The 23648-nt window shown below is 34.4% G+C and overlaps 2 protein-coding genes across 2 annotated transcripts; both read left to right on the forward strand.

The window, feature by feature from the left end:
- The first annotated feature begins 4435 nt into the window (after nucleotides 1–4435).
- On the forward strand, nucleotides 4436–6092 carry LOC145058636 (UPF0481 protein At3g47200-like). Its single transcript, XM_079006522.1, has one exon. It carries the CDS (start codon nucleotides 4520–4522, stop codon nucleotides 5885–5887), a length of 1368 nt encoding a protein of 455 aa, XP_078862648.1. The 5' UTR covers nucleotides 4436–4519; the 3' UTR covers nucleotides 5888–6092.
- Nucleotides 6093–10006: 3914 nt separating this feature from the next.
- On the forward strand, nucleotides 10007–10567 carry LOC145059322 (uncharacterized). Its single transcript, XM_079007175.1, has 2 exons — nucleotides 10007–10164; nucleotides 10261–10567. The coding sequence occupies exons 1-2, from the start codon at nucleotides 10069–10071 to the stop codon at nucleotides 10378–10380; spliced, it is 216 nt and encodes a 71-aa protein (XP_078863301.1). The 5' UTR covers nucleotides 10007–10068; the 3' UTR covers nucleotides 10381–10567.
- The last annotated feature ends 13081 nt before the right edge of the window (nucleotides 10568–23648 follow it).

The raw sequence follows: 23648 nt of genomic DNA on the forward strand, positions 1-23648 counted from the left end.
GCCGTAGGGTTCAAATTACCATCCAATATATCGAGGTATTACAACTATTTTTAAGAGATTGGCTTGATCAAAGCGTTATTCATTGGTTTGCAATGTAAGTTATTATTATATTTTTTAATATGGTATTATAACTTTTTAGATATAATTAATTTTTACTAACATTGTGTAATATATATAGGCTTCTTTTTAGGTCGCCCAATTCTGAATGTGCTTTTTTTGATCCGCTTTGCATTGCACGCTTAGATACTAAAACAGACCTGTCGCCCGTCACTAAACATATCGAAGAAGTATTTTCGTATCATAAAGGCAAACGATATTTTCTTGCTCCATATTTACAGGGGTGATTTTTTTTCCTTCCATAATACGTTCACATACATATACACACTACACTTATATAAATACACAGTACACATATATGCTTACTTGTTAAATAATTCTTATTTTTGCAGTATGCATTGGTTGCTTTTTATCCTATGTTCTGAAAGCAAATGTGGTTATATTCTTGATTCTTTATGTGAAAAGAACCAAGAAAAGAAAAAAGACGCTTACCACTTTCCTTCTTTCATTGATAATGTTTTCTTGGGACGAGTTAATAAGTGAGAAACAGTAAAGGTATGTTTTCTATTAATTTTTATCAATATATTTCAAGTGGTTTGAAATAGTTATTGTGAATTAAATACAGTGCTACAAACAAAAAGGTGGATGAGAATGTGGATTTATAGTAATAAAACATATGAAGGAGTTTGTTGAGACCATTCAACATGATTTTGAAAATAAAGTAAGTATTTTGTATAGATTTAAAATATCAATATTTTGTGTGTGTGTGTGTATATATATATATATATATATATATATATATATATATATATATATATATATATATATATATATATATATATATATTGTTTGTTTGTTTGTTGCAGTTATGGAAAAAGAAGAGTTTTGTTACGCCGGTTAAACTTGAAGATATGGTCTCAGAAATAATACCTCGTTTAATTAAGATGGTGAACGATAGTTGGAAAAGAATTTTCTAAGAATTATAATGTTTTGTGTTTTATAATAACTAAAATGTAAATTAGAAATTGTTGGTTTTTTGTATAATGAAGTTTTGTTAAATACTATGTTTTTGTTTATTAATGATTTTTAAATGATATATTATTTTTTATAGTGCGGTTTTGTTTTTGTGATATATATATATATATATATATATATATATATATATATATATATATATATATATATATATATATATATATATTATTTAATAAGACGGTTTCTTATTTTTTGGCTCCATTATTTAATAGAGCGGTTTCCGATTTCTGGTGCGATTATTTAATAAGGCGGTTGTTTATTTTTTGGTGCTAATATTTAATAGAGCGGTTCCTTATTTATTGGTGCGATTACTTAATAGGGCGGGTTTTGATTTTTTAGTGCTAATATTTAATAGAGTGGTTGCTGATTTTTTAATGCGGTTTGTTATTTTAATTTTGATATCTTATAAGGCGGTTTCTAGTGTTTTTTAATGAGGTTTTTAACCCGCATCATCAAATATACTATTTTTTAGTGCCATATTTTTTGGTGCGGTCAGAAAACCGAATCAACAAACTATATTAACCGCATCATCAAATCTCTTCTGTACTAGTGTGTCGTGTTACGGGTTGGGTCGAAGATTGTCATCCTTACATAAAGATGGTAGTTAAAAAGTATTTACTAAATTGAGTTACTTTTATATTTATTTAACTCAACATAGTTGTTAATTATTTATATAAAAATCTTTTTTGGTTAATTCTTTTATGTTTTTTAAAATTTTCAAAACAACTTATTATTAAAGAACATTTCGCTGGAGATGCCATGACAAACTGTCAAACTCCATCCAATACCCATTGTTCATCGTCACTGGATACTTTCTTCATCTGTCTCATTTTGGCCTCATCGTTCAAAGCCCTGTCAAAAACACTTTCCGTTTCCATGGTATAAAGTAAGGAAAACATATGCCGTTTTGGATTTCCATGATACAGGGAAAAAGAAGACGTCGATTCCATTCACTTCTTTTTCCATTTCCATTTCCGACTCGAACTATTACACAAAAGAGAGCCTATAAGGTCACATGAAAACGAATGGCAACCTGGTTATTTTTTATTTTTTATTTTTTTTTCTTTTTTCTTTTTGCTCAGATGGAGAAGAATCGAAGAGAAGAGAGACCGGGGAAGAAAAGACGTAATTGGTGTTTGGTGGGACCACTTCTTCTCCACCAAAAACCAAGCGGCCACAAAAAATATACCGATCTACTGATCTATAGCTGTCTACTCCATCCGCAGTCACTCATTATGATGAAGCAATATATTACAGACTTACTGTGTGACGTCTTTAATACAAATTAACAAATAACAGACCTTGTTGACAGAAACCAGCGAAGTAAATTTGGATAAGAAGTTGAAAAGAGGAAGGAGGAGATGATCAAATTAAGCACACCTCAATGAATTTCTCCGACGCTCCTACGAGAATCTTAGTGGGAACTCCAAAATGATTGTGTTTTTCCTTGTTACCTACAACTCATGACAAAACCGTCGGCCGGTTGCACCACCGATCATGGATAATAATGTTGGATTGTTGTGCTGATTGCTACTCCAACTAGAGATCATAACTTTGGCGAATCAATAAACTTTTAGCTAATTTCTAGTTTGTCCTTGCAAAATTCATCACCACTGTTGAAGAAGATGATGAATTTGGATGTTGGAATTCATCTGTTCGAAAAACTTAGAGTGATTCAAGAGTTTATGATAGTTTAAGATTTACCTCGATGCTTCCGACAAGAGCTTTCCTGAAAAGGTAATGGGATGTTGATGGTGGAGAGGTAGGTTGGCAGGTCATGATGGTCTTGGTTGCATGCATATATACCACAAATTCCATGCTATCTTTTAGTAAATACTTTTAAAAATACAATAGAATGGTAATTATTTTTTTAAAACACTATCCTATTGCACAAAACTCCAAATTTCATAGCAAATTGTTTATTTATATAATGTAAATAAATAGTTTTTTTTTTTTTTCAAAATAACTTATAACCTAACGGTATCACAAGTTTGATGGAAATATGTTTCTTAATTAAAGGCTGATGTTAAGCCAAGTAGCATTACTTATTAGATGAAGAATACGTACACATGTGTACCTACCACTATTAAAAACATGAAGAAAACTCAGAAAACTCATACATTGATCCCAACACAAAACTTGATAGTTGATTCTTATATTGTTTTACTCCGACAACATAATATTTGTATAATATTAATATAAACTAATAATATAACAATCGATTTGATTTAAAACATTTTATTTATATTAAAATATATTAAACTTTTATATGATAATTTGGATCGTTTGTTTAATCTTTTAAAATATCTTTTAGCTTTTAGGAAAAGATAAAAAAAACAAAAAATATTTGGTAATCTTGTAAAAGCTACTTTTTTATATAAACAAAATGAACTTTTTGAAAAAGTCATAGAAACTTTTTCACAACTTTTCTAAAAAGGATTTTTGCCCTTTCAAAAGCTTAGCCAAACACCCCTTAATGTATATCGATTCTTTATTTTCTAACCCCTATAAATACCAACACAAACGTCAATAAAATACTCATATGAAATGTTTAAACTCATCTTATCTTAACAAGAGCATAAGTGGTAAGATGAAAAAAGTGATATTAAAATTAGAAAAAATAATGTAGTGAAACCTTTGCTAAAAATTTCAGACAATTGGTTATGATAAATTGTTTTTACAAAACAAACTCTTATAACATAACATCCTCTAAATTGTATTGATCTTCACAGTACAGATTATGATTTTCGCAGTCAACATGACAAGATAATAAATATTTCTTTAAAAAAAAATTACAGTTCCACATAATTTTTTGTAGTCATCTGCAAATTTCACAGTCAACGATACAAAAACCATATTTTTGTTAATTTTTTTTTTTTTTTTTTTTTGCAAGCCAACAATATTTTTGAAGATGATGGCATGCAAAATTTATAGCTATTTTGGTATTTTACCTATTTTTGTAAGTATTTATAATAAAATATTAAACGAAGAAAAACTATTATGCTCTAATGACTATACTTAAAAGTGTTTTATAATGAACACACAAAAATGAAAATATTAATGATTTTTCATTATTAACCAACAATAACATCAGTTTGAGTATTATTTTAAAATTTTAATTTATAAATAAACTCAGAAAAATATATATCAATCACCATTCCATCTTGGAATTAATGTAATAATGTCTACGAAATTGCCAGTTTGAAGTATTCTATCGATTTGAGACCCCACGCGATTACGCCTTCTTTCATTGGTTTCTTCTTCCACTTGTTCTCATACGATGATCGAAACCCGAAAGGAAACTTCATAGAATCAACTACGAAAACCTTAAACTATTGACGTTTATCGACTTAATATCTTCATATATTCACCTTTTAATCACCTCCAATCGTTCACATGTAAACACAGTTCAACCAAAAAAAAAAAGATGAATCCAAATCATGTTATCACAATAGACCAAGAGGTGAAGTTCATGAACACCCAAATGAAAAAACCACCAAAATTACTACACAAATCAGCTGGATATGACTATTGTTGCATATTCCGAGTCCCCCAGAGTCTTTTCGAGATCAACAGGGAAGCATATCAACCTCAAATCGTCTCAATCGGCCCATACCACCATGGAAACAAGCATCTTGAGATGATCGAAGAACATAAATGGAGGTACCTGGATGATTTGATCCAAAGAACAGGTAACTCAATTGGATATTTCATGAAAATGATAGTGTCAATGCAGGATGAAATTCGACAAAGCTACTCAGAATCTATTGATCACTTTTCCGCCAATGATCTTGCTAAAATGATGGTGCTTGATGGGTTTTTCTTGATTGAATTGTTCAGAAAAGTTGGAAAGTTGGTTGAGACTAAAGATGATCCAATTTTCAGAATGGTTTGGGTGTCTCCATTTTTGATGAGAGATCTTTTGAAAATTGAGAACCAAATCCCATTTTTTGTTCTCCAAATGTTGTTTGATGAATCTAAAGATGGGTCTAAACCCGATGATCGCACACTTTCAACTTTAATCCTTGAGTTTTTCAATTACACAGTTGATAGGAAAAAAGACATACTAAATGAACACAAGAATACCAAAGGGAAACATTTACTAGATTTTTTCCGAAAAAGTTTCATAAACCCTAAAGAACAAAACCCAGTTCCCACCTTTGACATATCCAAAAACTCTTCCCAAAAACTTATCCAAACCCCGACCAAACTCAAGATCAATAACTCTTACCTTAAACTTATCCCCCCAGCGAACAAACTCAAGATCGTTGGAGTTAAGTTTAAGGCAAGTCAAGAACCCGATAGCTTCTTGGACATTGAGTTCCGAAATGGTGTTCTTTTGATTCCTCAAATAAACATGGACGATTTTTACAGTTCGTTCTTTTTGAACTGTGTTGCTTTCGAGCAGTGTTATTTTCACTGCAGGAAACATATTACAACTTACGTTGTGTTCATGGGATGTCTAATGAACACTTCAACTGACGTGGGTGTGCTTTCGGAAGACAAAATTATTGAGAATTATTTTGGAACGGATAAAGAGCTAGCGAAATTTTTCAAAAGTGTTGGAAAAGATGTAGCTTTTAATATAAAAGATAATTACTTGACAGGTTTGTTTGAGGAAATAAATGAGTATTGCGAGAATGGGTGGCATGTGCATTTGGCTGGGTTTAAGCATACGTATTTTGAGAGCCCATGGGCTGCAGTTTCAGCTTTCGCGGCCTTTTTGTTGCTATGTTTTGCGGGTTTGCAAACATTTTATACTGTCTATCAGTATTATAAAGCTAAGAAAGGGTAGAGACGGGTGGTTCGAGGGTGGTGTGAAGATGGCGATTGATTGGTGGATAATGTTGTAGTTTTAATATTGAACTTATATTTGTAATAAATTCATCGTATATGTGTTGGTTTCAACATATTTTCTATAGGTTGTAAGTTTCAAAGGCACGTTTGTATATGGCATTCTTGCTACTTTTAATGGTATTTACATGCTATATTTATGTGTATTTTTTTTTGGAACCGGCGGATATTATTAAAATCACGGCCTAAAGGAAAAAGACGGGGCACAAAAGAAAAAAGAAAACAAAACTTACAAAATGTCAAAAGGGGAACAAACCCAACGTTCCCATCTGAAATTTCCAAAATTAGTCATATATTTCAATCAACTAAAAACCATAGAAATCACATTATCCGCCAACTTTGAAGAGTTCACTTGGGTTCTGTTCAACCAAACGTCGTTCCTTGCTTTCCACATACATCATAGAAACCCATAGCAGATAGCAAGAAATATTTTTCTTTTTTTTGGACAGTTCCCCATGAGGCAACAAAATTAACAAAATTTGAAATCGAAAGGAACCTTTGAATAGAAATGTCACACCAATTGAAAATCCAGCATAAGGAATCAAAAGCAATCGGACAATCCAAGAGAATATGATCTGCAGTGTCCACACCATTAAAGCACATTTGACAGGAAGTAGAAGACGTGATGATACCTCTTCTGGAAAGAGTCAATGCAGTAGGAATACGCCCCATACAAGCCCTCCAAACAAAAATAATGCACTTGATAGGAACTAAGTGAAGCCAAACCGTGATGTTATTTATCAGGATAGTCAATTACTGTAAATGAGGGCCCTAAAATCGCATACACGGAAAGACCCATCAACAGTTAACCTTGATCTCCAAGTGTCAGGCCCATTGGATCTCACAACCATCCTTGTAACATCCAAAATAGAATTCAACTCCTGAGAATTGTTGGGTTTCTGCTTCCAAGCCCACGAGAAAACGCCATTCACCCATCTGTCACCTAAAAGGCAAGTTTTCATCTTGTCTAACGCATATAAAGTGGGGAATTTCACTACCAAAGTCCCGTTCTTTAGCCACTCATCTAGCCAAAACAAAAAAAAAAAAATTCCGTCCCCTACCTGAAATTCAAAAATATCTGAAACATCAATATCAATATTGTCAAGTGTCGAGAAGACATTGACAATACTACTCCAAGTACCCGAGAGATTTTTTAGCCCAATAGTGAATAGACTTCTTTTCATATCTATGAATACTACCAATCACTCGAACCCTAAATCATATATATATATATATATATATATATATATATATATATATATATATATATATATATATATATATATATATATATATATATATATATATAGATCCGGTAAGAACTTTTTTTTAGTAGGAAGATAAGAAGTTTTTTTTCTACATATGTTTTTGATGAACAAAAAAAATGAATCACTAGATGATTCACAAGAAAAAATTCTCAAAAAAACATCTATATGATTCATTTTTAAGTAAATTAAGAAAAATTCACTTTTATGACAATTTTAGTGAATAACAACAAAATCATTATATAAATGAATCATCGAGATGTTTTTTTGATAATTTTTTCTTGTGAATCATCTTACAAATGAATCATCTAATGATTCATTTTGTTTGTTCGCGAAAAAAATATGTAGAAAAAAACTTCTTACCTTCCTACCAAAAATTTCCTTCTTATTTGATCTTGACTCTCTCTCTCTCTCTCTCTCTCTCTCTCTCTCTCTATATATATATATATATATATATATATATATATATATATATATATATATATATATATATATATATATATATATATATATATGATTTAGGGTTCAAATCCGGCAGTCATTCGCAATGTAAAATTTTCAATTTCTTGGGCTCTTTGATTTAAGTTTTTTTTAGATAATGTTTGTGTGGCCTTGACAACATACATCAATAATGTTTTCAATAAGGATTTGATATACAAATAGATCTATTAGTTATATTCCTGTGCTTTGTAGCGGAGATTTTGTGTATGTAAAAGAAAAAAAAATTAAAACGCATTCCTAGTTGGCTTTAAATTGTTATGAAAATGCTTCTAAAATATAGCAAATGTTACCCAAATACAAAATATGCTTTCAAAATGTAATAAATTTTAGCCAAATTTTATGAAAATAAAAACTATGCTCTCAAAATTTTCATTTGAATTTATAACTATACACACATGAAAACAAATACGTATTTGGAAAAAATATTTAAAAATATATTAAAAAAATAATTAGGTCAAATTTGTAAAATAATAAAAAAATACTTATTATAAAAAGAAAGCTATAACAAAGTTAAGGAAATTTTTTTAAAAAAAAATTGAACATAAAAGTCTTAATAAAAGATTAAAATTGCCCCAAAATGTAAATAATAAAATTTTGGGACCAAATTCATAACAAAAATTAAAAATATGGGTTAAAACTGCAAAAGTGAAAAATGTTAGGGCCATAAAGGAAAATTAAGGGACCAAATTTATAATTATTATTAAAATTTTAGGTCAAAATTGTAAAAAGAATGATTGAATGACCCTTAAGTAAAAATGAAGATGTATGAATTGTGTAATATTCATCAAATTGTGTTTCGATATATATGGACCGGGGAACCGGCTGGAACCGAAACCCGATGGAACCGGTCGAGCTGGGACCGATACTATAATTTCGTCAATTTTTGAACCAGGACCCGGTAAGAACCGGTCATTGGAACCAGCCCAAAACCAGGAATCGGACCGGATAACTCACCCGAATTTTTAAAGTTACACAACTCGCTCAATTTAACTTTTTTTTTTTACCTAAATCTTTTTCCTACATGTAGATTATGATTTGTAGTTAAGTTTTGACTATAAAAACGCTTGATTTAGTTAAAAATTGAATGAGTTACAAGTCCCGCAAGGAAGGGTGTTTTGATTATAAAAACGCTTGATTTAGTTAAAAATTGAATGAGTTACAAATCCCGCAAGGAAGGGTGTCAAATCAGAATTTTTTTATTTTTCAACAATTAATTATAATCTGACTTTATTGTTCAAATGTACATAACTCACTCAGTTTAACTTGTGACTTTAATATTTTTCCTACATGTAGATTAGAATTTATAGTTAAGTTTAGACTATAAAAAAAAACTTGAGTTGATTAAAAATTGAATGAGTTACAAGCCCAGCAAGAAAGGGTGTCAAATAAGAATTTTTTTTTTTTATGTTTTAGCAATTAAATATAATCTGACTTTATTGTTCAAATATGCATAACTCATTCAATTTAACTTTTTTTGACCTGAATCATTTTCCTACATGTAGATTAGGATTTGTAGTTAAGTTTAGAATATGAAAACTCTTGATTTGGTTAAAACTTGAATGACTTACAAGCTCCGCAAGGAAGGGTGTCAAATTAGATTTTTTTTTTTTTTTTTGATGTTTTAGCAATTAAATGAAATCCGACTTTGTTGTTCAAATGTGCATAACTCACTCAATTTAACTTGTTTTCACCTCAATCGTTTTCCTATATGTATATTAGGATTTGTAGTTAAGTTTAAACTATAAAAACGTTTGATTCGGTTATAAATTGAATGAGTTACAAGCCTCGCAAGGAAGAGTGTCAAATCATAATTTTTTTACGTTACAAAAATTAAACGTAATCTGACTTTCTTGTTCAAATGTGCATAACTCACTCAATTTAAATTTTTTTGACCTGAATCTTTTTTCTACACGTAGCTTAGGTTTTGTAGTTAAGTTTAGACTATAAAAACGTTTGATTTAGTTCAAAACTGAATGAGTTACAAGCTTCACAAGAAAGCATGTCAAATCAGACCGGTTCCAAAATCGAAAACCTGGCAAAAACCGACCTGAAACCGGAACGGTAGAACCGTCGGGCCGGTTCGGTTCTTGATTTTGGCCGAAGCCAGTTCTCGGGTCGGACAGGTTCCAGCCGGTTCGGTCCGTTTGCTCATGTCTAGGTATAGTTATATATTTATATAATGGTTAGAATGTGTGTGTGTTTTTTTGTTTTTCTATTTTATATGCGTCAAAACTTTTTTTGAATTTCTTTTTTTAAAGAAAAATAGTTATTTCAAAGGAATAAAGGATAGTGTTTAAACACACCGAAGCCACATAAAAAGTTCCAAATTTCAAGTGAGAGGGAATTCGGAGATCAGATGGATGGATTACAGCAAATAGGGCTCCCGGTGCTCGGAATCGTAGCAGCTGCTGCCGTTACTTTCTATGTCGTCAGCTTCTCCGAGCTTCGAGAGGTAATCTCTCTCTCTCTCTCTCTCTCTCTCTCTCGATTCATACTTTATCCGTTTACAAAATCCAAATCATTTCATTTTCGCAATTTCGAATTTCAGAAATCGTTGAACAGAGATTGGGATGACGATGGATCTGAAAACAGAGGATTTAAAACGTCTTTGAGCTCTAGAGAAAGAAGAACCAGAAGAAAAGCACAGAAACAGAGTAATAAACCCTAGTTGTTTTCACTGCTTTAATTTCAATGCTAATTCCAAAAAGCTGCCATTGCTACTCCCATTGTTGTTCTGGAACGACTTTTTGGTGTTTATCTTGCTTCTATAAGATGAATTCTGACTGAAATTCGAAGCAAATATGTGCGATGTTGTTTAGAAAGATTACTAATTTCATGAACAGATTACGGAACAATTACCTTGGACAACGATATCCTCACCCTAAATGCAAAATTTTCGTTAAAGAAATCGAATGCAAATCTTTTTCCACTGTATCATATAGTTTCTAATTTAGATAATACCTTAAATCTTATTATCAACTTAAAGTATAAAATTTTCGCGTTTATACTAAAAATGGAAAATTTATTAAGAAGGTAATTAAGTTTCAAAATTTAATAAAAAATATTATCCAAGTTCAGCTAGTATAAATATAATATAAATATACTAATATTAGTGAAGTAAACCCTTTTTACACGCAATATCATCTAAATATATGTTTTGTTTAAATTACATATTGTGATAACAGGTGGTGATTGAGTTAATAAAGGAGGTTTTAAAGAAAAATAATTATATTTTTCTTTTCATTTTTTTAAAAATAGCCAATTTCTTCGGAACGCTTAAGGTGCGTTTGGTTGTGGAAAAATTTTCAGTTTTCTAAGAAAATTTTCCAAGAGAAACGGAAATTTTAAAAACGCGTTTGGTTCGTTCAGTTTTCCAAGGTTTTCTAAGAAAATGAAAATTTTTAGTTTTCCAAATTGTATGTAAATTAGAAAAGTAATTTTTACAGTTATCCAAAGTTTTTCAATTTTCTAAAATGAAAAATAAAAATTCACCGGTTCCAACCAAACGCATTTTCATTGAAAATTGAAAATGAAAACTCAACCCTATTTTCTGAAAACATTTTCATAGAAAATGAAAACAGTTTTCCAGTTTTCTAGGAAATTTTTTCAAGAAAAATGGAAATTTTGAAAACGCGTTTTGTTCGTTCCCTTTTCCAAAGTTTTCCAAGAAAATGAAAATTTTCAGTTTTCCAAATTGTATGTAAGTTAGAAAAGCTAGTTCTACAGTTTTCCAAAATTTTTCAAATTTCTAAGGCGGAAAATGAAAACTCCACCACTTCCAACCAAACGTGTTTTCTAAAATTTTCATTGCAAACTAAAAATGAAAACTCAACTCTCTTTTCTGAAAACATTTTCTTAGAAGATGAAAACAGTTTTCCACAACCAAATACACCTTTAGGGTGCATTTGGCTGTAAATTTTTTTCCAGCAGTTTTCTAGGAAAATTTTCCAAGAAAAATGAAAATTTTAAAAACGCGTTTGGTTCGTTCAGTTTTCCAAAATTTTCCAAGAAAATGAAAATTTTCAGTTTTCCAATTTGTATGTAAATTAGAAAAGTGATTTTTACAGTTTTCCAAATTTCTAAGATTGAAAATGAAAACTCCATCGGTTTCAACCAAACGCGTTTTCTAAAATTTTCATTGAAAATTCAAAATGAAAACTCAACTCTACTTTCTGAAAACATTTTCTTAAAAAATGAATACAATTTTTCACAACGTAACGCACCCTTAATTCCGGAGTACAGTTCATATTCCGGAATACTGTTTATCTTTTTTCAGTTTTCTTTTATTTTTACTTTTATTTTTTGGTTTTTTTCAAAGAAATTATTTGTTTTTTTAGGATTCCGAATGCTACATTTTGTAATGTTTAATATTATCATTTTCAACAAAATGTCTAATTTTATGAACTTATATTGAAGTTGCCATCAGTTCAATCACTGAAATCAGTCTCATTTCACCATTAGGTAGTTAGACTTTGTTTCCTGCAACCAAGCTTTTCCTTTCCGAAATCGAGAAAGAGCGAAAGGTCGACTACGACAAAAACGTAGTTATTCCCCCTTTAATTTAAGAGATAGGGCAATCGTCGACCGCAGTCTTCTCTTTTCTCTCCCAATGTGCATGATCTTTTCAGAGCACGGGTCGGGAGGACATTGCAAAAACGCCAGTGGAGGTCTGGTCTCAAAGTCTAGTCTTAACTAATGGCCAGATTTCCCTCTCCTCGGGGGACGGTAGCTCCTATCTGCTGGATAAGGAAAAGGGAGAATATTGGTCCGACATCAAACGGCGGCATGGAAGAAAGAAAGTAGTTTTGTTCTAAAGTCGAGATTTTACATTCCAACAATTACCTAGCCCGGTAGGTGGAGGAAAAAGCGAGTAGAACTCGCTCTCTTGCCACGCCTTTCACTCACTCGCTTGAGTCGGACTCAGTTCATATTATTATGTTTATTTAATTTTTTGTTAAATTATGAAAAAATAATAATAATAATTTTTTTCTTGAAATTCTGGAATTGTTCTTCGGATTTCGGACATGTCTTGAAATTCCATTGTTTTTTTTTTCCGAAATCCAAAATTTTAGTCCGGAATATGAACAATACTCCAAAATTAAGCATTCCGAAGTACTGTATATATTCCAGAATTTTAGTTCGGAATCCGGAATGCCATTTTAGAGTTAGTAAAAAAAATGTTTTTTTCTTGATCTGGAATACCTCATCCCAAGCAAGTGTTTATTTTTGAAAAAAAAGGGTTATATTTTTCAAATACATCTTAAAAAGTGGTTAAATTACTTAATTTTCCAAAATTTAAATGGAAAATGGAAACTATGTGCCTTGGACTGATCTGTAAAATGACTTTGGAATGTAACTAAGTTTCAAATTTATTCAAAACAACATTATTCAAGTTTAGCCTAAACAAAAAATATCACGGAAGTAAAAATGTGTACACATAATACCATCCAAGTAACTTTTTCTTCAAATCACAACTTAGGCTATACAAAATGCTTCAGGCATCAAAGATGGCAACATCATTACAATCACCACTCCATCAATAGCAATAAATGGTGCTCACTAGTAACTTGGAAAAAGACAAGGAAAAAGAGAGAGACAATGGGAAGAGAGAGAGAGAGAGAGAGAGAGAGAGAAGTCTTCTCTCTCTCTCTCTCTTATAACCGATCATAAAGTTATTCACGTCACTATATACTACTCCCTCTAGGAAATGGTGTTCCACTAGTGATTTGGTTGTCACATGATCTCGCAGACCATTCCATATAGCCATGGTAACTAGTTTCAAGTAAGTCGTTGGTAAGCTACAAGGAATGTGTTGCTACTTGGTATTCAGGTACACGATAGTTGGTCAACAAGAGCCTCTTCTAATGGGCAGGCTGGATTGCATGCTACAAGGAAGAGACAAACACTAGATTAGAAAGTTATATTGAGGGATGGACCCTGGTATGGCTCTCCGATGTCTAAGGTGACGTTTGTTTTTTCGAAGCGAAAATGCTTGAAGTCTGTGAACAACCTCTACAACCCTCTATAGCAGAAGAGGGGGACCACACGACTGCATCATGTAATAAAAAGTATGTTTGTTTTTTAACCTTTATAGACTGCTGCAATAAGTTAAAGTAAGGTGTGAAGAGGTTTAAAGCAGATGGTCAAGTGTTGCGCCACGCAGCACACACGCAACAATTTTTAAATAAGACTTCTTCTGAAAAACAAACAGTTGCGAAGGGCCAAGTGTACTGCGTGGCGCAACAATAAGTGGTCAGAAGTGATTTTTTTAGAAAAAACAAACAAGACCTATATCTATGAGACCAACATTGAAAAAATTAACAATATTGATGGACCAAAAGTACTCATTTTACTTGGAATGGACCAAATGAATAAAAACAACCCTAAAAAATGACCAATATTGGAACAATAATATGTCAATTTTATTGGTTCTTTGTGTGTGGCATGAGTTGGGTGGAAATTCATGAACGAGTATGTAAACCAACCACTTACCCAGCTAAACATAAGAACCAATTAGGAAAAGAATGTTCATGGGAAAAAAACAGAGACCAATCTTCTAAAAAATTAGAGAAACAAGTTCCAAGAGAAAAAAAGACTCTATGGAGGTCTAATAAGGCCTACTTTGGCTGTCATTGATTTTCTTTATCATAGTATCCCACTTCAAATTTTCCTTATTTTAGCATTGTACTTTGGAACATTTATGTATTTAGTGGAGCATCCCACCTGAATCAAAGTTACGACCCATGAAGAAATGAGCTTATGCATCTCCACATCAACATATTTACTTGACATGCTAATGTTATGAATGTAATAGTTTTATTATCAATGTATTTGGGCAATGTATTAACGTTATGAAAATCTATTCCACTTAGTTTCTTGGTTTTGCAAGGACTATTCCGTAACTTTAGTTTTTGAAAAAAAATGTTTTGTAACATCCCATTTTCACAACCAAAATTTTTCATGTTTATTAAGGTAGAACTTCCAATTATAAATCCATTCTAAGAAAAACTATTTATTCCCAATTACATTGATCAAAACTCAGGGTATTATAATAAACGTGGAGTCCTCAATGTTGTTGATGAGTGTGTACAGTCCCTCCTTCGCCTTCCCACGATCACCAATAGAACCTGAAACATAAACAACTAGGTAAACACAAATCTTAGTGAGTTTCCATAAAATACCCCACCCAACAAATACACAAGCATGCATATCGGGTCCGCAGTCATCGGACTGGAGTACCCCTAGCCCACAGTCATCGAACTGGATTGCCCTGCACACTGGGTCCACAGTCAAGAGACTAGATTACCCCTGAGCCCACAACATAAGTCTGGATTGCCCTCCTACTCTTCAGTTTATGATTGATTGCTCCCGAGCCCACAACATAAGTTTGGATTTCCCTCCCAACCCTCAACTTATTTCTGGATTGCTCCCGGATTTGTTGGAGTACCACACGAAGCAGTACCACCTCAACCCAACGACACTATGTCGATATATAAACAATCGAGGATCAAGTAGGCACATAATACAAGAAAACACCAATCATACAGCTCACTACCGCCTACTAGACCTTTCACAGCACACTACTGTGCTACCAAATAATCTCCATAGAATACATAGCCATTAGTAACCAGATGTGAAATAGCCACCTGGACAAATGATCCTACTCTAGAACCACAACCAAACGAGGAACATGTAAGAAAGCCTAGATCAAGAGTTCTCAGGTTATCCTATATGACTTCTTACAGCCCTTAGGTCACCCCACTAGACGATAACCAGCCTACTGGTACTCTAACCAGCATACAAATAATCATGCAGAGCAAAAAGATCACTACAGCATAACAATGTTCTGTATACCAGGATACATAACCTAGTGTGCCAACATTGGTGCCTTCGAACCACAAGTACAGTGAGGAAAAACTCACCTGAAATGAAGAACCCCAAAACACTGCGACACACTTCCCTTTCTGCACTTCTTTCTTTCGCGAGCCCATCACCATAAAAACATGGAAGAATCTTAATCAATAGTCCAAAACCCTCAAATTTGACCGAAAGTCCAACTAGGTCAAAAGTCAGTGGTCAATCTTGGTCAAAGTTAACACCACGTTGTGGCCTCCCATGACCACACCGTGTGGTCACAAGGTTAAACAGTCAATATGCAGGGCATCGCCATGTCGTGGCCCTCCTTGGCCATATCGTGGTAATGCTAGAACAAGACAGTTATAATTTTTGACTTCTCTACCCATGGCTACTGGAAAATTTTCATTTCTCTCATTAAGAACTTAATCCTTCCAGATCTAAGCTCATACTTCCAGATATACTCTCCCAAACTGACTTAATGGATAAAGTCTCCAACTTTATCCATTTAGACTCCATTTCAAGGCTAGATCTAGCATTTAATATCCATTAGGTCCTTAATGAGGTTGTAACTTGAACATGGAGACAGCATACACCAAGCATGGTCCTTTTCTCAATCAACAACAGCCGAAGGACCTAGGAAAGCCACTACATGATCTGGAGTTTCTTCAAAATCGAAGAATATCCAAGAAAGGGACAAAACAACCCAATTATGACCTAGAACTTGAATCTAGAAGAAAAGGTGCCAAGGTATGAACTTTATACCATCAACAACTCAGAAATCTATAGAGAATGTTGGATCCACACTTGCTTCTTGTCCCCTTTCTTCCTTGTGAACTTCCATCTTCAAAAACTCTACCAAAAACCCAAGATCAAGGCTCCAAATTGATGAAATGGATTCTCAAACATGCATGAAGGCTAGGGTTTTGAGATGGGGAGGTGGAGGCTGAAGAAGATAACCTAGAAATAGAGTTAAGGTGTTAATATATGGAGGAAAGCCTAAAGTTCCAGAATAGAGTTGCATCGGCTGCCACGGCATGGTCACTTATTCCACGTCATGGCATCCCCAAAACATGTGTTTCATTAAACCTCACGCCATGTCGTGGGCATCCATGCCCCATGTCGTGGCAGAGCAGTTTCTTCAAAAACCTTATTTCGATTCTTTAAGTCTTGTCCAACCTTCTTTAGGAAACGGGTTTTACAATTCTCCCCCACTTAAATTAGATTTTGTTATCGAAATCGGTCCTTGAAGTTCCCTTTCAAACACCCTCTAAACCCCTTGTGAGTATTTCAAGCTTGACTTCTTCCTAGCGGTTTGAGGTCACTTACATACTAACACCTACCATTATCAACAACCAAGGTTCCAAAACTAGCCCATGAGCCAATTCGAGCAAAGACGCAAACGGTCTAAATCACAAGTATCACAACATCTATTGATCAGTTGATCACCTCACGATACCTATGCATACTTTAACGAGAATCAAGTGACCTGAAGAAAACACTGCTCATCACAACATCCTTAATCCACAAGAGAAATAAATATGCTCCTTAGTCTATGATCTGTTGGCTCTGAAATCATATCTGACCTTCAGGTAGATAGAGCCACACAAATTGACTGCCACTCTAACCGAAACTCCCAACCTAATTCGTCTAAGGTCTCCTGGCCTTATGTCGTTCACGAAAATCCGAATAAGGAACTACATCCTACACCATAGTTTCCAACCTCACACACGGATGTGTTATTGAGAAGTCCTTACAAAACTCAGCAGACAAGGCTAATCCGCCCTTTCTTTCAACTATGCTGACCGAAATTCACAGATTTCATCGGTCCTCGATCTTCTCGGCCATATGTCGTCCTTCTGAACAATGAGTCACGGAACTCTCAGTCAATTGTCGTTATGCTAATCCTGCATATAAATGCATCAATGCAAGGAAACCCAACGACCACATACTAAACTAGACCAGGCTCGTACTTGGCTCTAACAACCCTACTCAACTATCTACTAACAACATTCGGGCTTACCCCAATCCGCTAACCAATAACAGCACTCGAGCTTACCCCCGATCCATTATCCAATAACATCACCTAGCCTTACCCCTAATCCACAATCTAATAACAACACTCAGGCTAACAAGACTTATCTAACCCTGCCAGGCCTTTGGGCCATAACTCAGACTTCCAAGACCTAATAAAACAAGAACATATAAGGAAGCCCTCCTTACAACCCTCAACCTGGGCTCCTAACACCATATAGTCTAAATTACAAGGACTCCCTATAGGTTACTATCATAACTAAAACTAATAAAACTCGAAGGAAAATTCAACAGCTGATAATGAATCCGGTGCAAAAACAAAAGATTAAGCAGTTACGCAAAAGTCACGAAAAGGAGAAATCTGGTTGCAATCTGAACCTTGGTATAAGTTCTTCCTGCTACGAGGTATCTACTCTCATCCACTTGGAATATGATAGACTCTAAGAACTTCACAAATATAAACTCTACTACTTGATCCCAACCACTGGTATCCAGTTACACATGGAATTCTAAACCCACAACAACATTCACCGACATCCAACATGCCTGCAAAAACCTCAAGGATAATACTCAATCCATTCATAATGACTAATCAATAAAAACCAGAGTTAATCAAGATAATTCCATTCAACTGATCTGTGACAACCCGATACTTTTGAATCAGTGTAATGACCTAAAAAGTCAAGAATTGTAATCTCTTTTAATGTAATGAAATTTGCATCAAAATTTGAATGTTCAAAAGTCTCTATTGGGTTACATAAAATGATAAACATCGTATCAAGGGTTTCAGAAATATAAAGAACACTAAAATCCGAATTATAACGAAGAAGTTATGACCAATCTAAAAGTCATAGTAAAAACTGGCAATACTGATAAACGTAAAACGCGAAGTTTCAATACAATTATATTTAGTCTTAGGTATCTAAATGAAAGTTGTAGATATCGTTAAACCGTATGCGTATATAAAAAGAACATCCAAATCTGACTTCGTATGAGCAAGTTATGATTTTTCCAAGTTTCGGATATAGTAGCAGACAACTAAAAGATCGAGAGATTTTTAGCCGATACAACCTAAATGAGAATCGAAGATCTCAACAATAGTAGCACAACAGTATAAAGTCTGACGAGAACGGACATCACATGAAGAAGTTATGGATTTTTAACGGACTTTTCGTGTCCGAGCTTGTTAAAAATAAATAATAAAAATTAAATTCAAAATTTGCCGACGGAGTCTAAACAAGAGTTGTAGAGCATAATCTCACCTACGCGTGGATATAAAGAACGTTAAAAACGGAGCTCGTACGCGGAAGTTACGAATTTTACAAGTTTGCGACACAAAATCTGAGGCTGTCAGGCCTACCACGACGTGGTGAAGAAGCCCACGACGTGGTATTGTGACTGATGGTTGCCAGTTTCTTCAGCAAACGTCTCGTCAAAGGAAGAGGATAGAATCACTCACCAAGACGTGGTGAGGTGTACCACGACGTGGCGCCCAATATAGGGCTATAAATAGCAACCGAAGGTGTTGGGTTTCATTGCTCATTTCTTCTCTCTCTCTCTCGTGCCGAAGCTCTGCGTTTAAACCCCCCGAAGCCATCCCGAAGCCCCATTCTTCATACCCAAGTTCCGAAGGAAGGTTTTTCACTTCTGAGACTCCCGAAATTCCCGAGAATCCCGAGAAATTCAACTTTCCCTAGTCGAAGTTCTGCTCAGTTATCGTTTCACCTTCTTCTATCTATCAAGTGAGTTCATACCCCTACAACTATGTTTTCAAATACTTTATAAATGCTTTTATACACTTTTAAAGGAGGGGGGATACAAGTAAACACACGGTTACTCTCGTGTGGAAAACAATAAGCTTTTACTACACTTATCTTTATATAACAAATCATATGTGATTCTTAACTATCATATGAAAACGTTCGCATGCAACACCTATTCAATAACATCTTGTCCTTTAAGAATAAAAACATGTTTTCATACGAATATTAAACACTTTATTTATATTTTGGTGAATAAATGTTCAATAGGGTTATTACAAATGTTATACTTACATACCAAGCTGATATTGCACTAGGGTTTATCATACAATGAATCATACATTTGAGAAAAACTATAATAGGTATAGTTTACTAGATATTCAAGAGGTTTTACATACTATAAGTACTATATCAAAGAAATACTTTCATATACAAGAACAAATGAGCTTTTCATATGTAAATCTATTTGATACTAAGTTTTGTGAGACGTTCAGCTTCACGTACTTTCGAGTATGCAGTTAAAGTCCTGTATTATATACAATAATCTCTTGTAGGGAGAGCGTGATACTTGTGTATAGATCTATACGAGATTGACAATCCCACACCTAAACTGTTAGCTACAGTTAGACCGGCAGGTCTGGGGTGACAAACGTCATAACACTCCAATGCCTGAAGAACGTTGTTACAGACAGTCTGAGTCAATAGCATGGTTGTAAAACTCACATGGAGTATTAAAAACACGTTGATTTACGGGGTTATCAAATGCCTTAGCGATTTTATACATACATAAATCTACTATTCTAGGCATGAAAAACACTATTGCATTATAGTTTTTGGAACTTTTAAATTACCACACACTTATGGAAAAATATTGAAATTTTAGAAACAACATTCAAAACAGTCGGGTCTTGTAGAAGACTACTTTAATACTAGTAGGAAATATGAGATTTTCTAGGAGTTTTCAAACATCTAGAAACAAATTTATTCAAATTTATACAAACATTGACATTAAATACTTATGAACTCACCAGCTTAAATGCTAATCTACTCTTTCGAATCTGCTTGTATTTCTCAGGGATTTAGTAATACAGGTAAACTTCAGCTTTTGGAGAAGTGATGCTAAGGCGTCAGTTTTAAACTCATTTTGTCATCATATTGTAATTTGTTTTTGAAACAAGTATCATCCAACAATGTAACTTTCAAATTATATATATGATGGTTGTGTTTACTTTCTTTACTATGTATTCAATTGTTTCAATACTACATGAAGTCATCCGCCCTCGAACGTTTCCGCCGTTCTGGTTTGGGGGTGTGACAGATTGGTATCAGAGCATTGTTTATAGTGAACTAAGTATATCGAACCACATAAGATATACAAACTATAAATGCGTAAGGGACTAAAACTCTCTGACAAAATGTTTTTAGACCTAAACCACGTTTCCTTTAACTTAAATTATTTGGGTCGTAAAAGCACAAATACGTGCATACAATGATTTATTTTCATAGTTAGAACTATACAAGAAGTATTAAGACAAGTTGGACACTACGACTAAGCCTCGGAATATGTAATCGGATTTGGGACAAATATAGCCTGATCAACTATATTTATCTGAGATCGGACTAATGTATGTCGAAGAATGGTCGTAGTGAGCAACAAGTCAAAACTTACCAAAAATGACATTAGTATCAAACATACAAATTTAAATACTATAGGAGTATTTGGTAAATACAATAGTTTAACTTACGTGTTTAGATTTACATGTATTAACTTCTAGACAATTCTCATACCTCTATTCTCATACAGATACAATGGCTGGATTCTATCCACAAGGGGATCCCTACTACCCGAATCAGGGCAATGGGGGATGGATAGAGGAGGACCCCGAAGAGGATGAGGAACCTATCGAGTTGGAGGAAGGGATGACTCTGGGACAGACTCAGAACCAGAAGTAATCAACCCACCAGTCGCTCACCCTCCCGCTATTAGGAGAAACTTTCAGGGACCAACTCCCGGTTGGGGAAGTCACCTTCACCATTGGAGCCAACAACAAGGGTTACGTCCTCCCTATGGTATGTGTCGGGACTTCTATGACGTCAGGGATGTAGGTTCAGCCGACCGAGCACTCCCAGTCATGGTGGGCAAACTAGCCAACCAGTCCTATCAATTCGAGGTTCAAGCTAACCGGATTCGTGAAGTCAACGTGGAGGTACAAGTTCACACTTCCGACATCCGTCGACTAGACAGGGCACAGGATAATGCCCAACTCCGAACCGACACATTCCAGGCACAACTGATTCCAGCCCTCTCTGATATAAGGGAACAACAAGCTGCCTTCGATAGGCGTCTTATGGAAGCAAAGCAATCAGACACGGAGTCAAGCTCCAAGCGCAACCTATGTCGCAAGTAGTACTTGCCGAATCCCAAAATTTTGTTATAGCATAGGAACTCTGGTAAAAGTCTTACTTTTCTTTAACTTCTGTATCGGAGATCCTTAGAAGGGTCGAAATTTTCCTAACTTCAAATGTAACTCAGCATATGTTTAATATATATGAAAAAATTCCTTTATGTGTTAATTCTTTGAATACCATTCAGATTCATAAGATTATCTATCACTATACACACTTTTATTATGAGTCAAGCTCTAAACCTTGGGTAGGTCAATCGAATTTATAAATTGATAAAAATAACAAATTTATTAACACACAACTTCCAATCATTAAAAAACTTATGTTCTTCATTTTATTTCTTTAGCAACACGATGTCGCCCCGTAGATCTACACGTCGTGTCAACAACGCAACACCTCCACCACCACCCCCTCCATCGACGGAAAATGTCGTATTGATAGCTACTGTAACAGCTGCAGTGACAACAGCAATGGCACAAATGAGTAATAATGGGTCCGGAGGAGGAGTAAATAGCTCTACGAATGGCGAACGTCAAGGTCGTTCAGGGGATTGCACCTTCAATGAATTCACCAATAGCAAGCCCATGACTTTTAACGGATCCGGAGGGATAATGGCTCTATCACAATGGATAGAGAAAACAGAAGCGGTTTTCGAGATCTGTGCATGTCTGGAAGTGAGCAAGGTAAAATTTGCCGCTTGTACGTTCTACGAGAGAGCTCTGACGTGGTGGAATGGCCACGTCAAGTCACTAACACTGGTAGTGGCAAATTCTATGGGTTGGGAGAATCTAAAGCAAATGTTAATGCAAGAGTACTGTCCAAGGGGCGAAGTAATGATCTTGTGGATCTCCTCATCACTCTGGAAGTAATGATCTCGTGGATCTCCTCATCACTCGGAGCTGCCCTCAGAGTGCCACCAACAACTGATTTTGATCCTCCGATAGTCACCATACTAAAAATATACAACGGGAAGGTCAAACATAAAATGCAATGCTCAACACACTATGTTGCCCTCCTGTTAGTTCCTTAGTAGCCTCGAGGTTCCCCCTGAATCTCACATGGATCCTATGCTTTCAGTAGAAGGGGCCATACTACCTTCCACACCTAGCCGTAGTTGATTCAAAAATCATCCTAAGATCCTAAGTCACTGCACTAGACCACTCCTAGGTATACTAACACCCACATACTCCTACGAGCTACACTAACTTCCTACAGAATCCTCTTATTATTATCCCCACTCCCGCACTGCTGGTTGCTTTTGTGCATGCTTGTTATACACAATATGAGGTCAAATAGATTGTCGAATAATCGACTACATACTAAGTCCACAACCAAACGAGGAACGTGAAGTAAGGCAAAGTCAGTCACTCTAAGGCTATATAATAGAACCGCATACAACTATACAGCATACACGTTGCAATCACACAATCAAATAACATATTACAAGCAATTCCCTATACCATAAGGCATCACAAAAATCAGGTACTTCTACCCACCAGTTCCTAAAAGAGCTTAGCTTATCAACTAGCATGCTTTTCTAACAATTCACATATCAACAAATTTAAATTCATCACAAATAACAAGTATGGGTATTTTGAGAACCACTCTCCTACCTGAGCTCTGGCTGACTGTACACACCAAATCTTCCTATAAAACTACAGTTAAGTCAAAGTCCACATTCCCCATCCCAAGCCAACAATCAAACAAGAACATGACAAGAGACCGAGCCCATGTCCCTAACCCAACCATCTTATTAAAAAATTCTTTTCCCAAACACGTTTTGTGAAAATTATTGGATCCTAGTTTGAGTTTGGATTCACATGTTTTGTGAAAATTATCATATCCGAGTTCTTGTTATTACTACATAAGAAGTAAGGTAAAC

The sequence above is a fragment of the Lactuca serriola genome, chromosome 6, assembly GCF_051521515.1.
Source record: "Lactuca serriola cultivar US96UC23 chromosome 6, Lser_US96UC23_V15, whole genome shotgun sequence".
NCBI classification, from domain to species: domain Eukaryota; kingdom Viridiplantae; phylum Streptophyta; class Magnoliopsida; order Asterales; family Asteraceae; genus Lactuca; species Lactuca serriola.

Coding starts and splice junctions, on each gene's coding strand:
- LOC145058636 (XM_079006522.1), top strand. CDS start 4,520: ATGAATCCAAATCATGTTATCACAATAGACCAAGAGGTGAAGTTCATG.
- LOC145059322 (XM_079007175.1), top strand. CDS start 10,069: ATGGATGGATTACAGCAAATAGGGCTCCCGGTGCTCGGAATCGTAGCA. Junction 10,165..10,260: donor GCTTCTCCGAGCTTCGAGAG/GTAATCTCTCTC, acceptor TTCGAATTTCAG/AAATCGTTGAACAGAGATTG.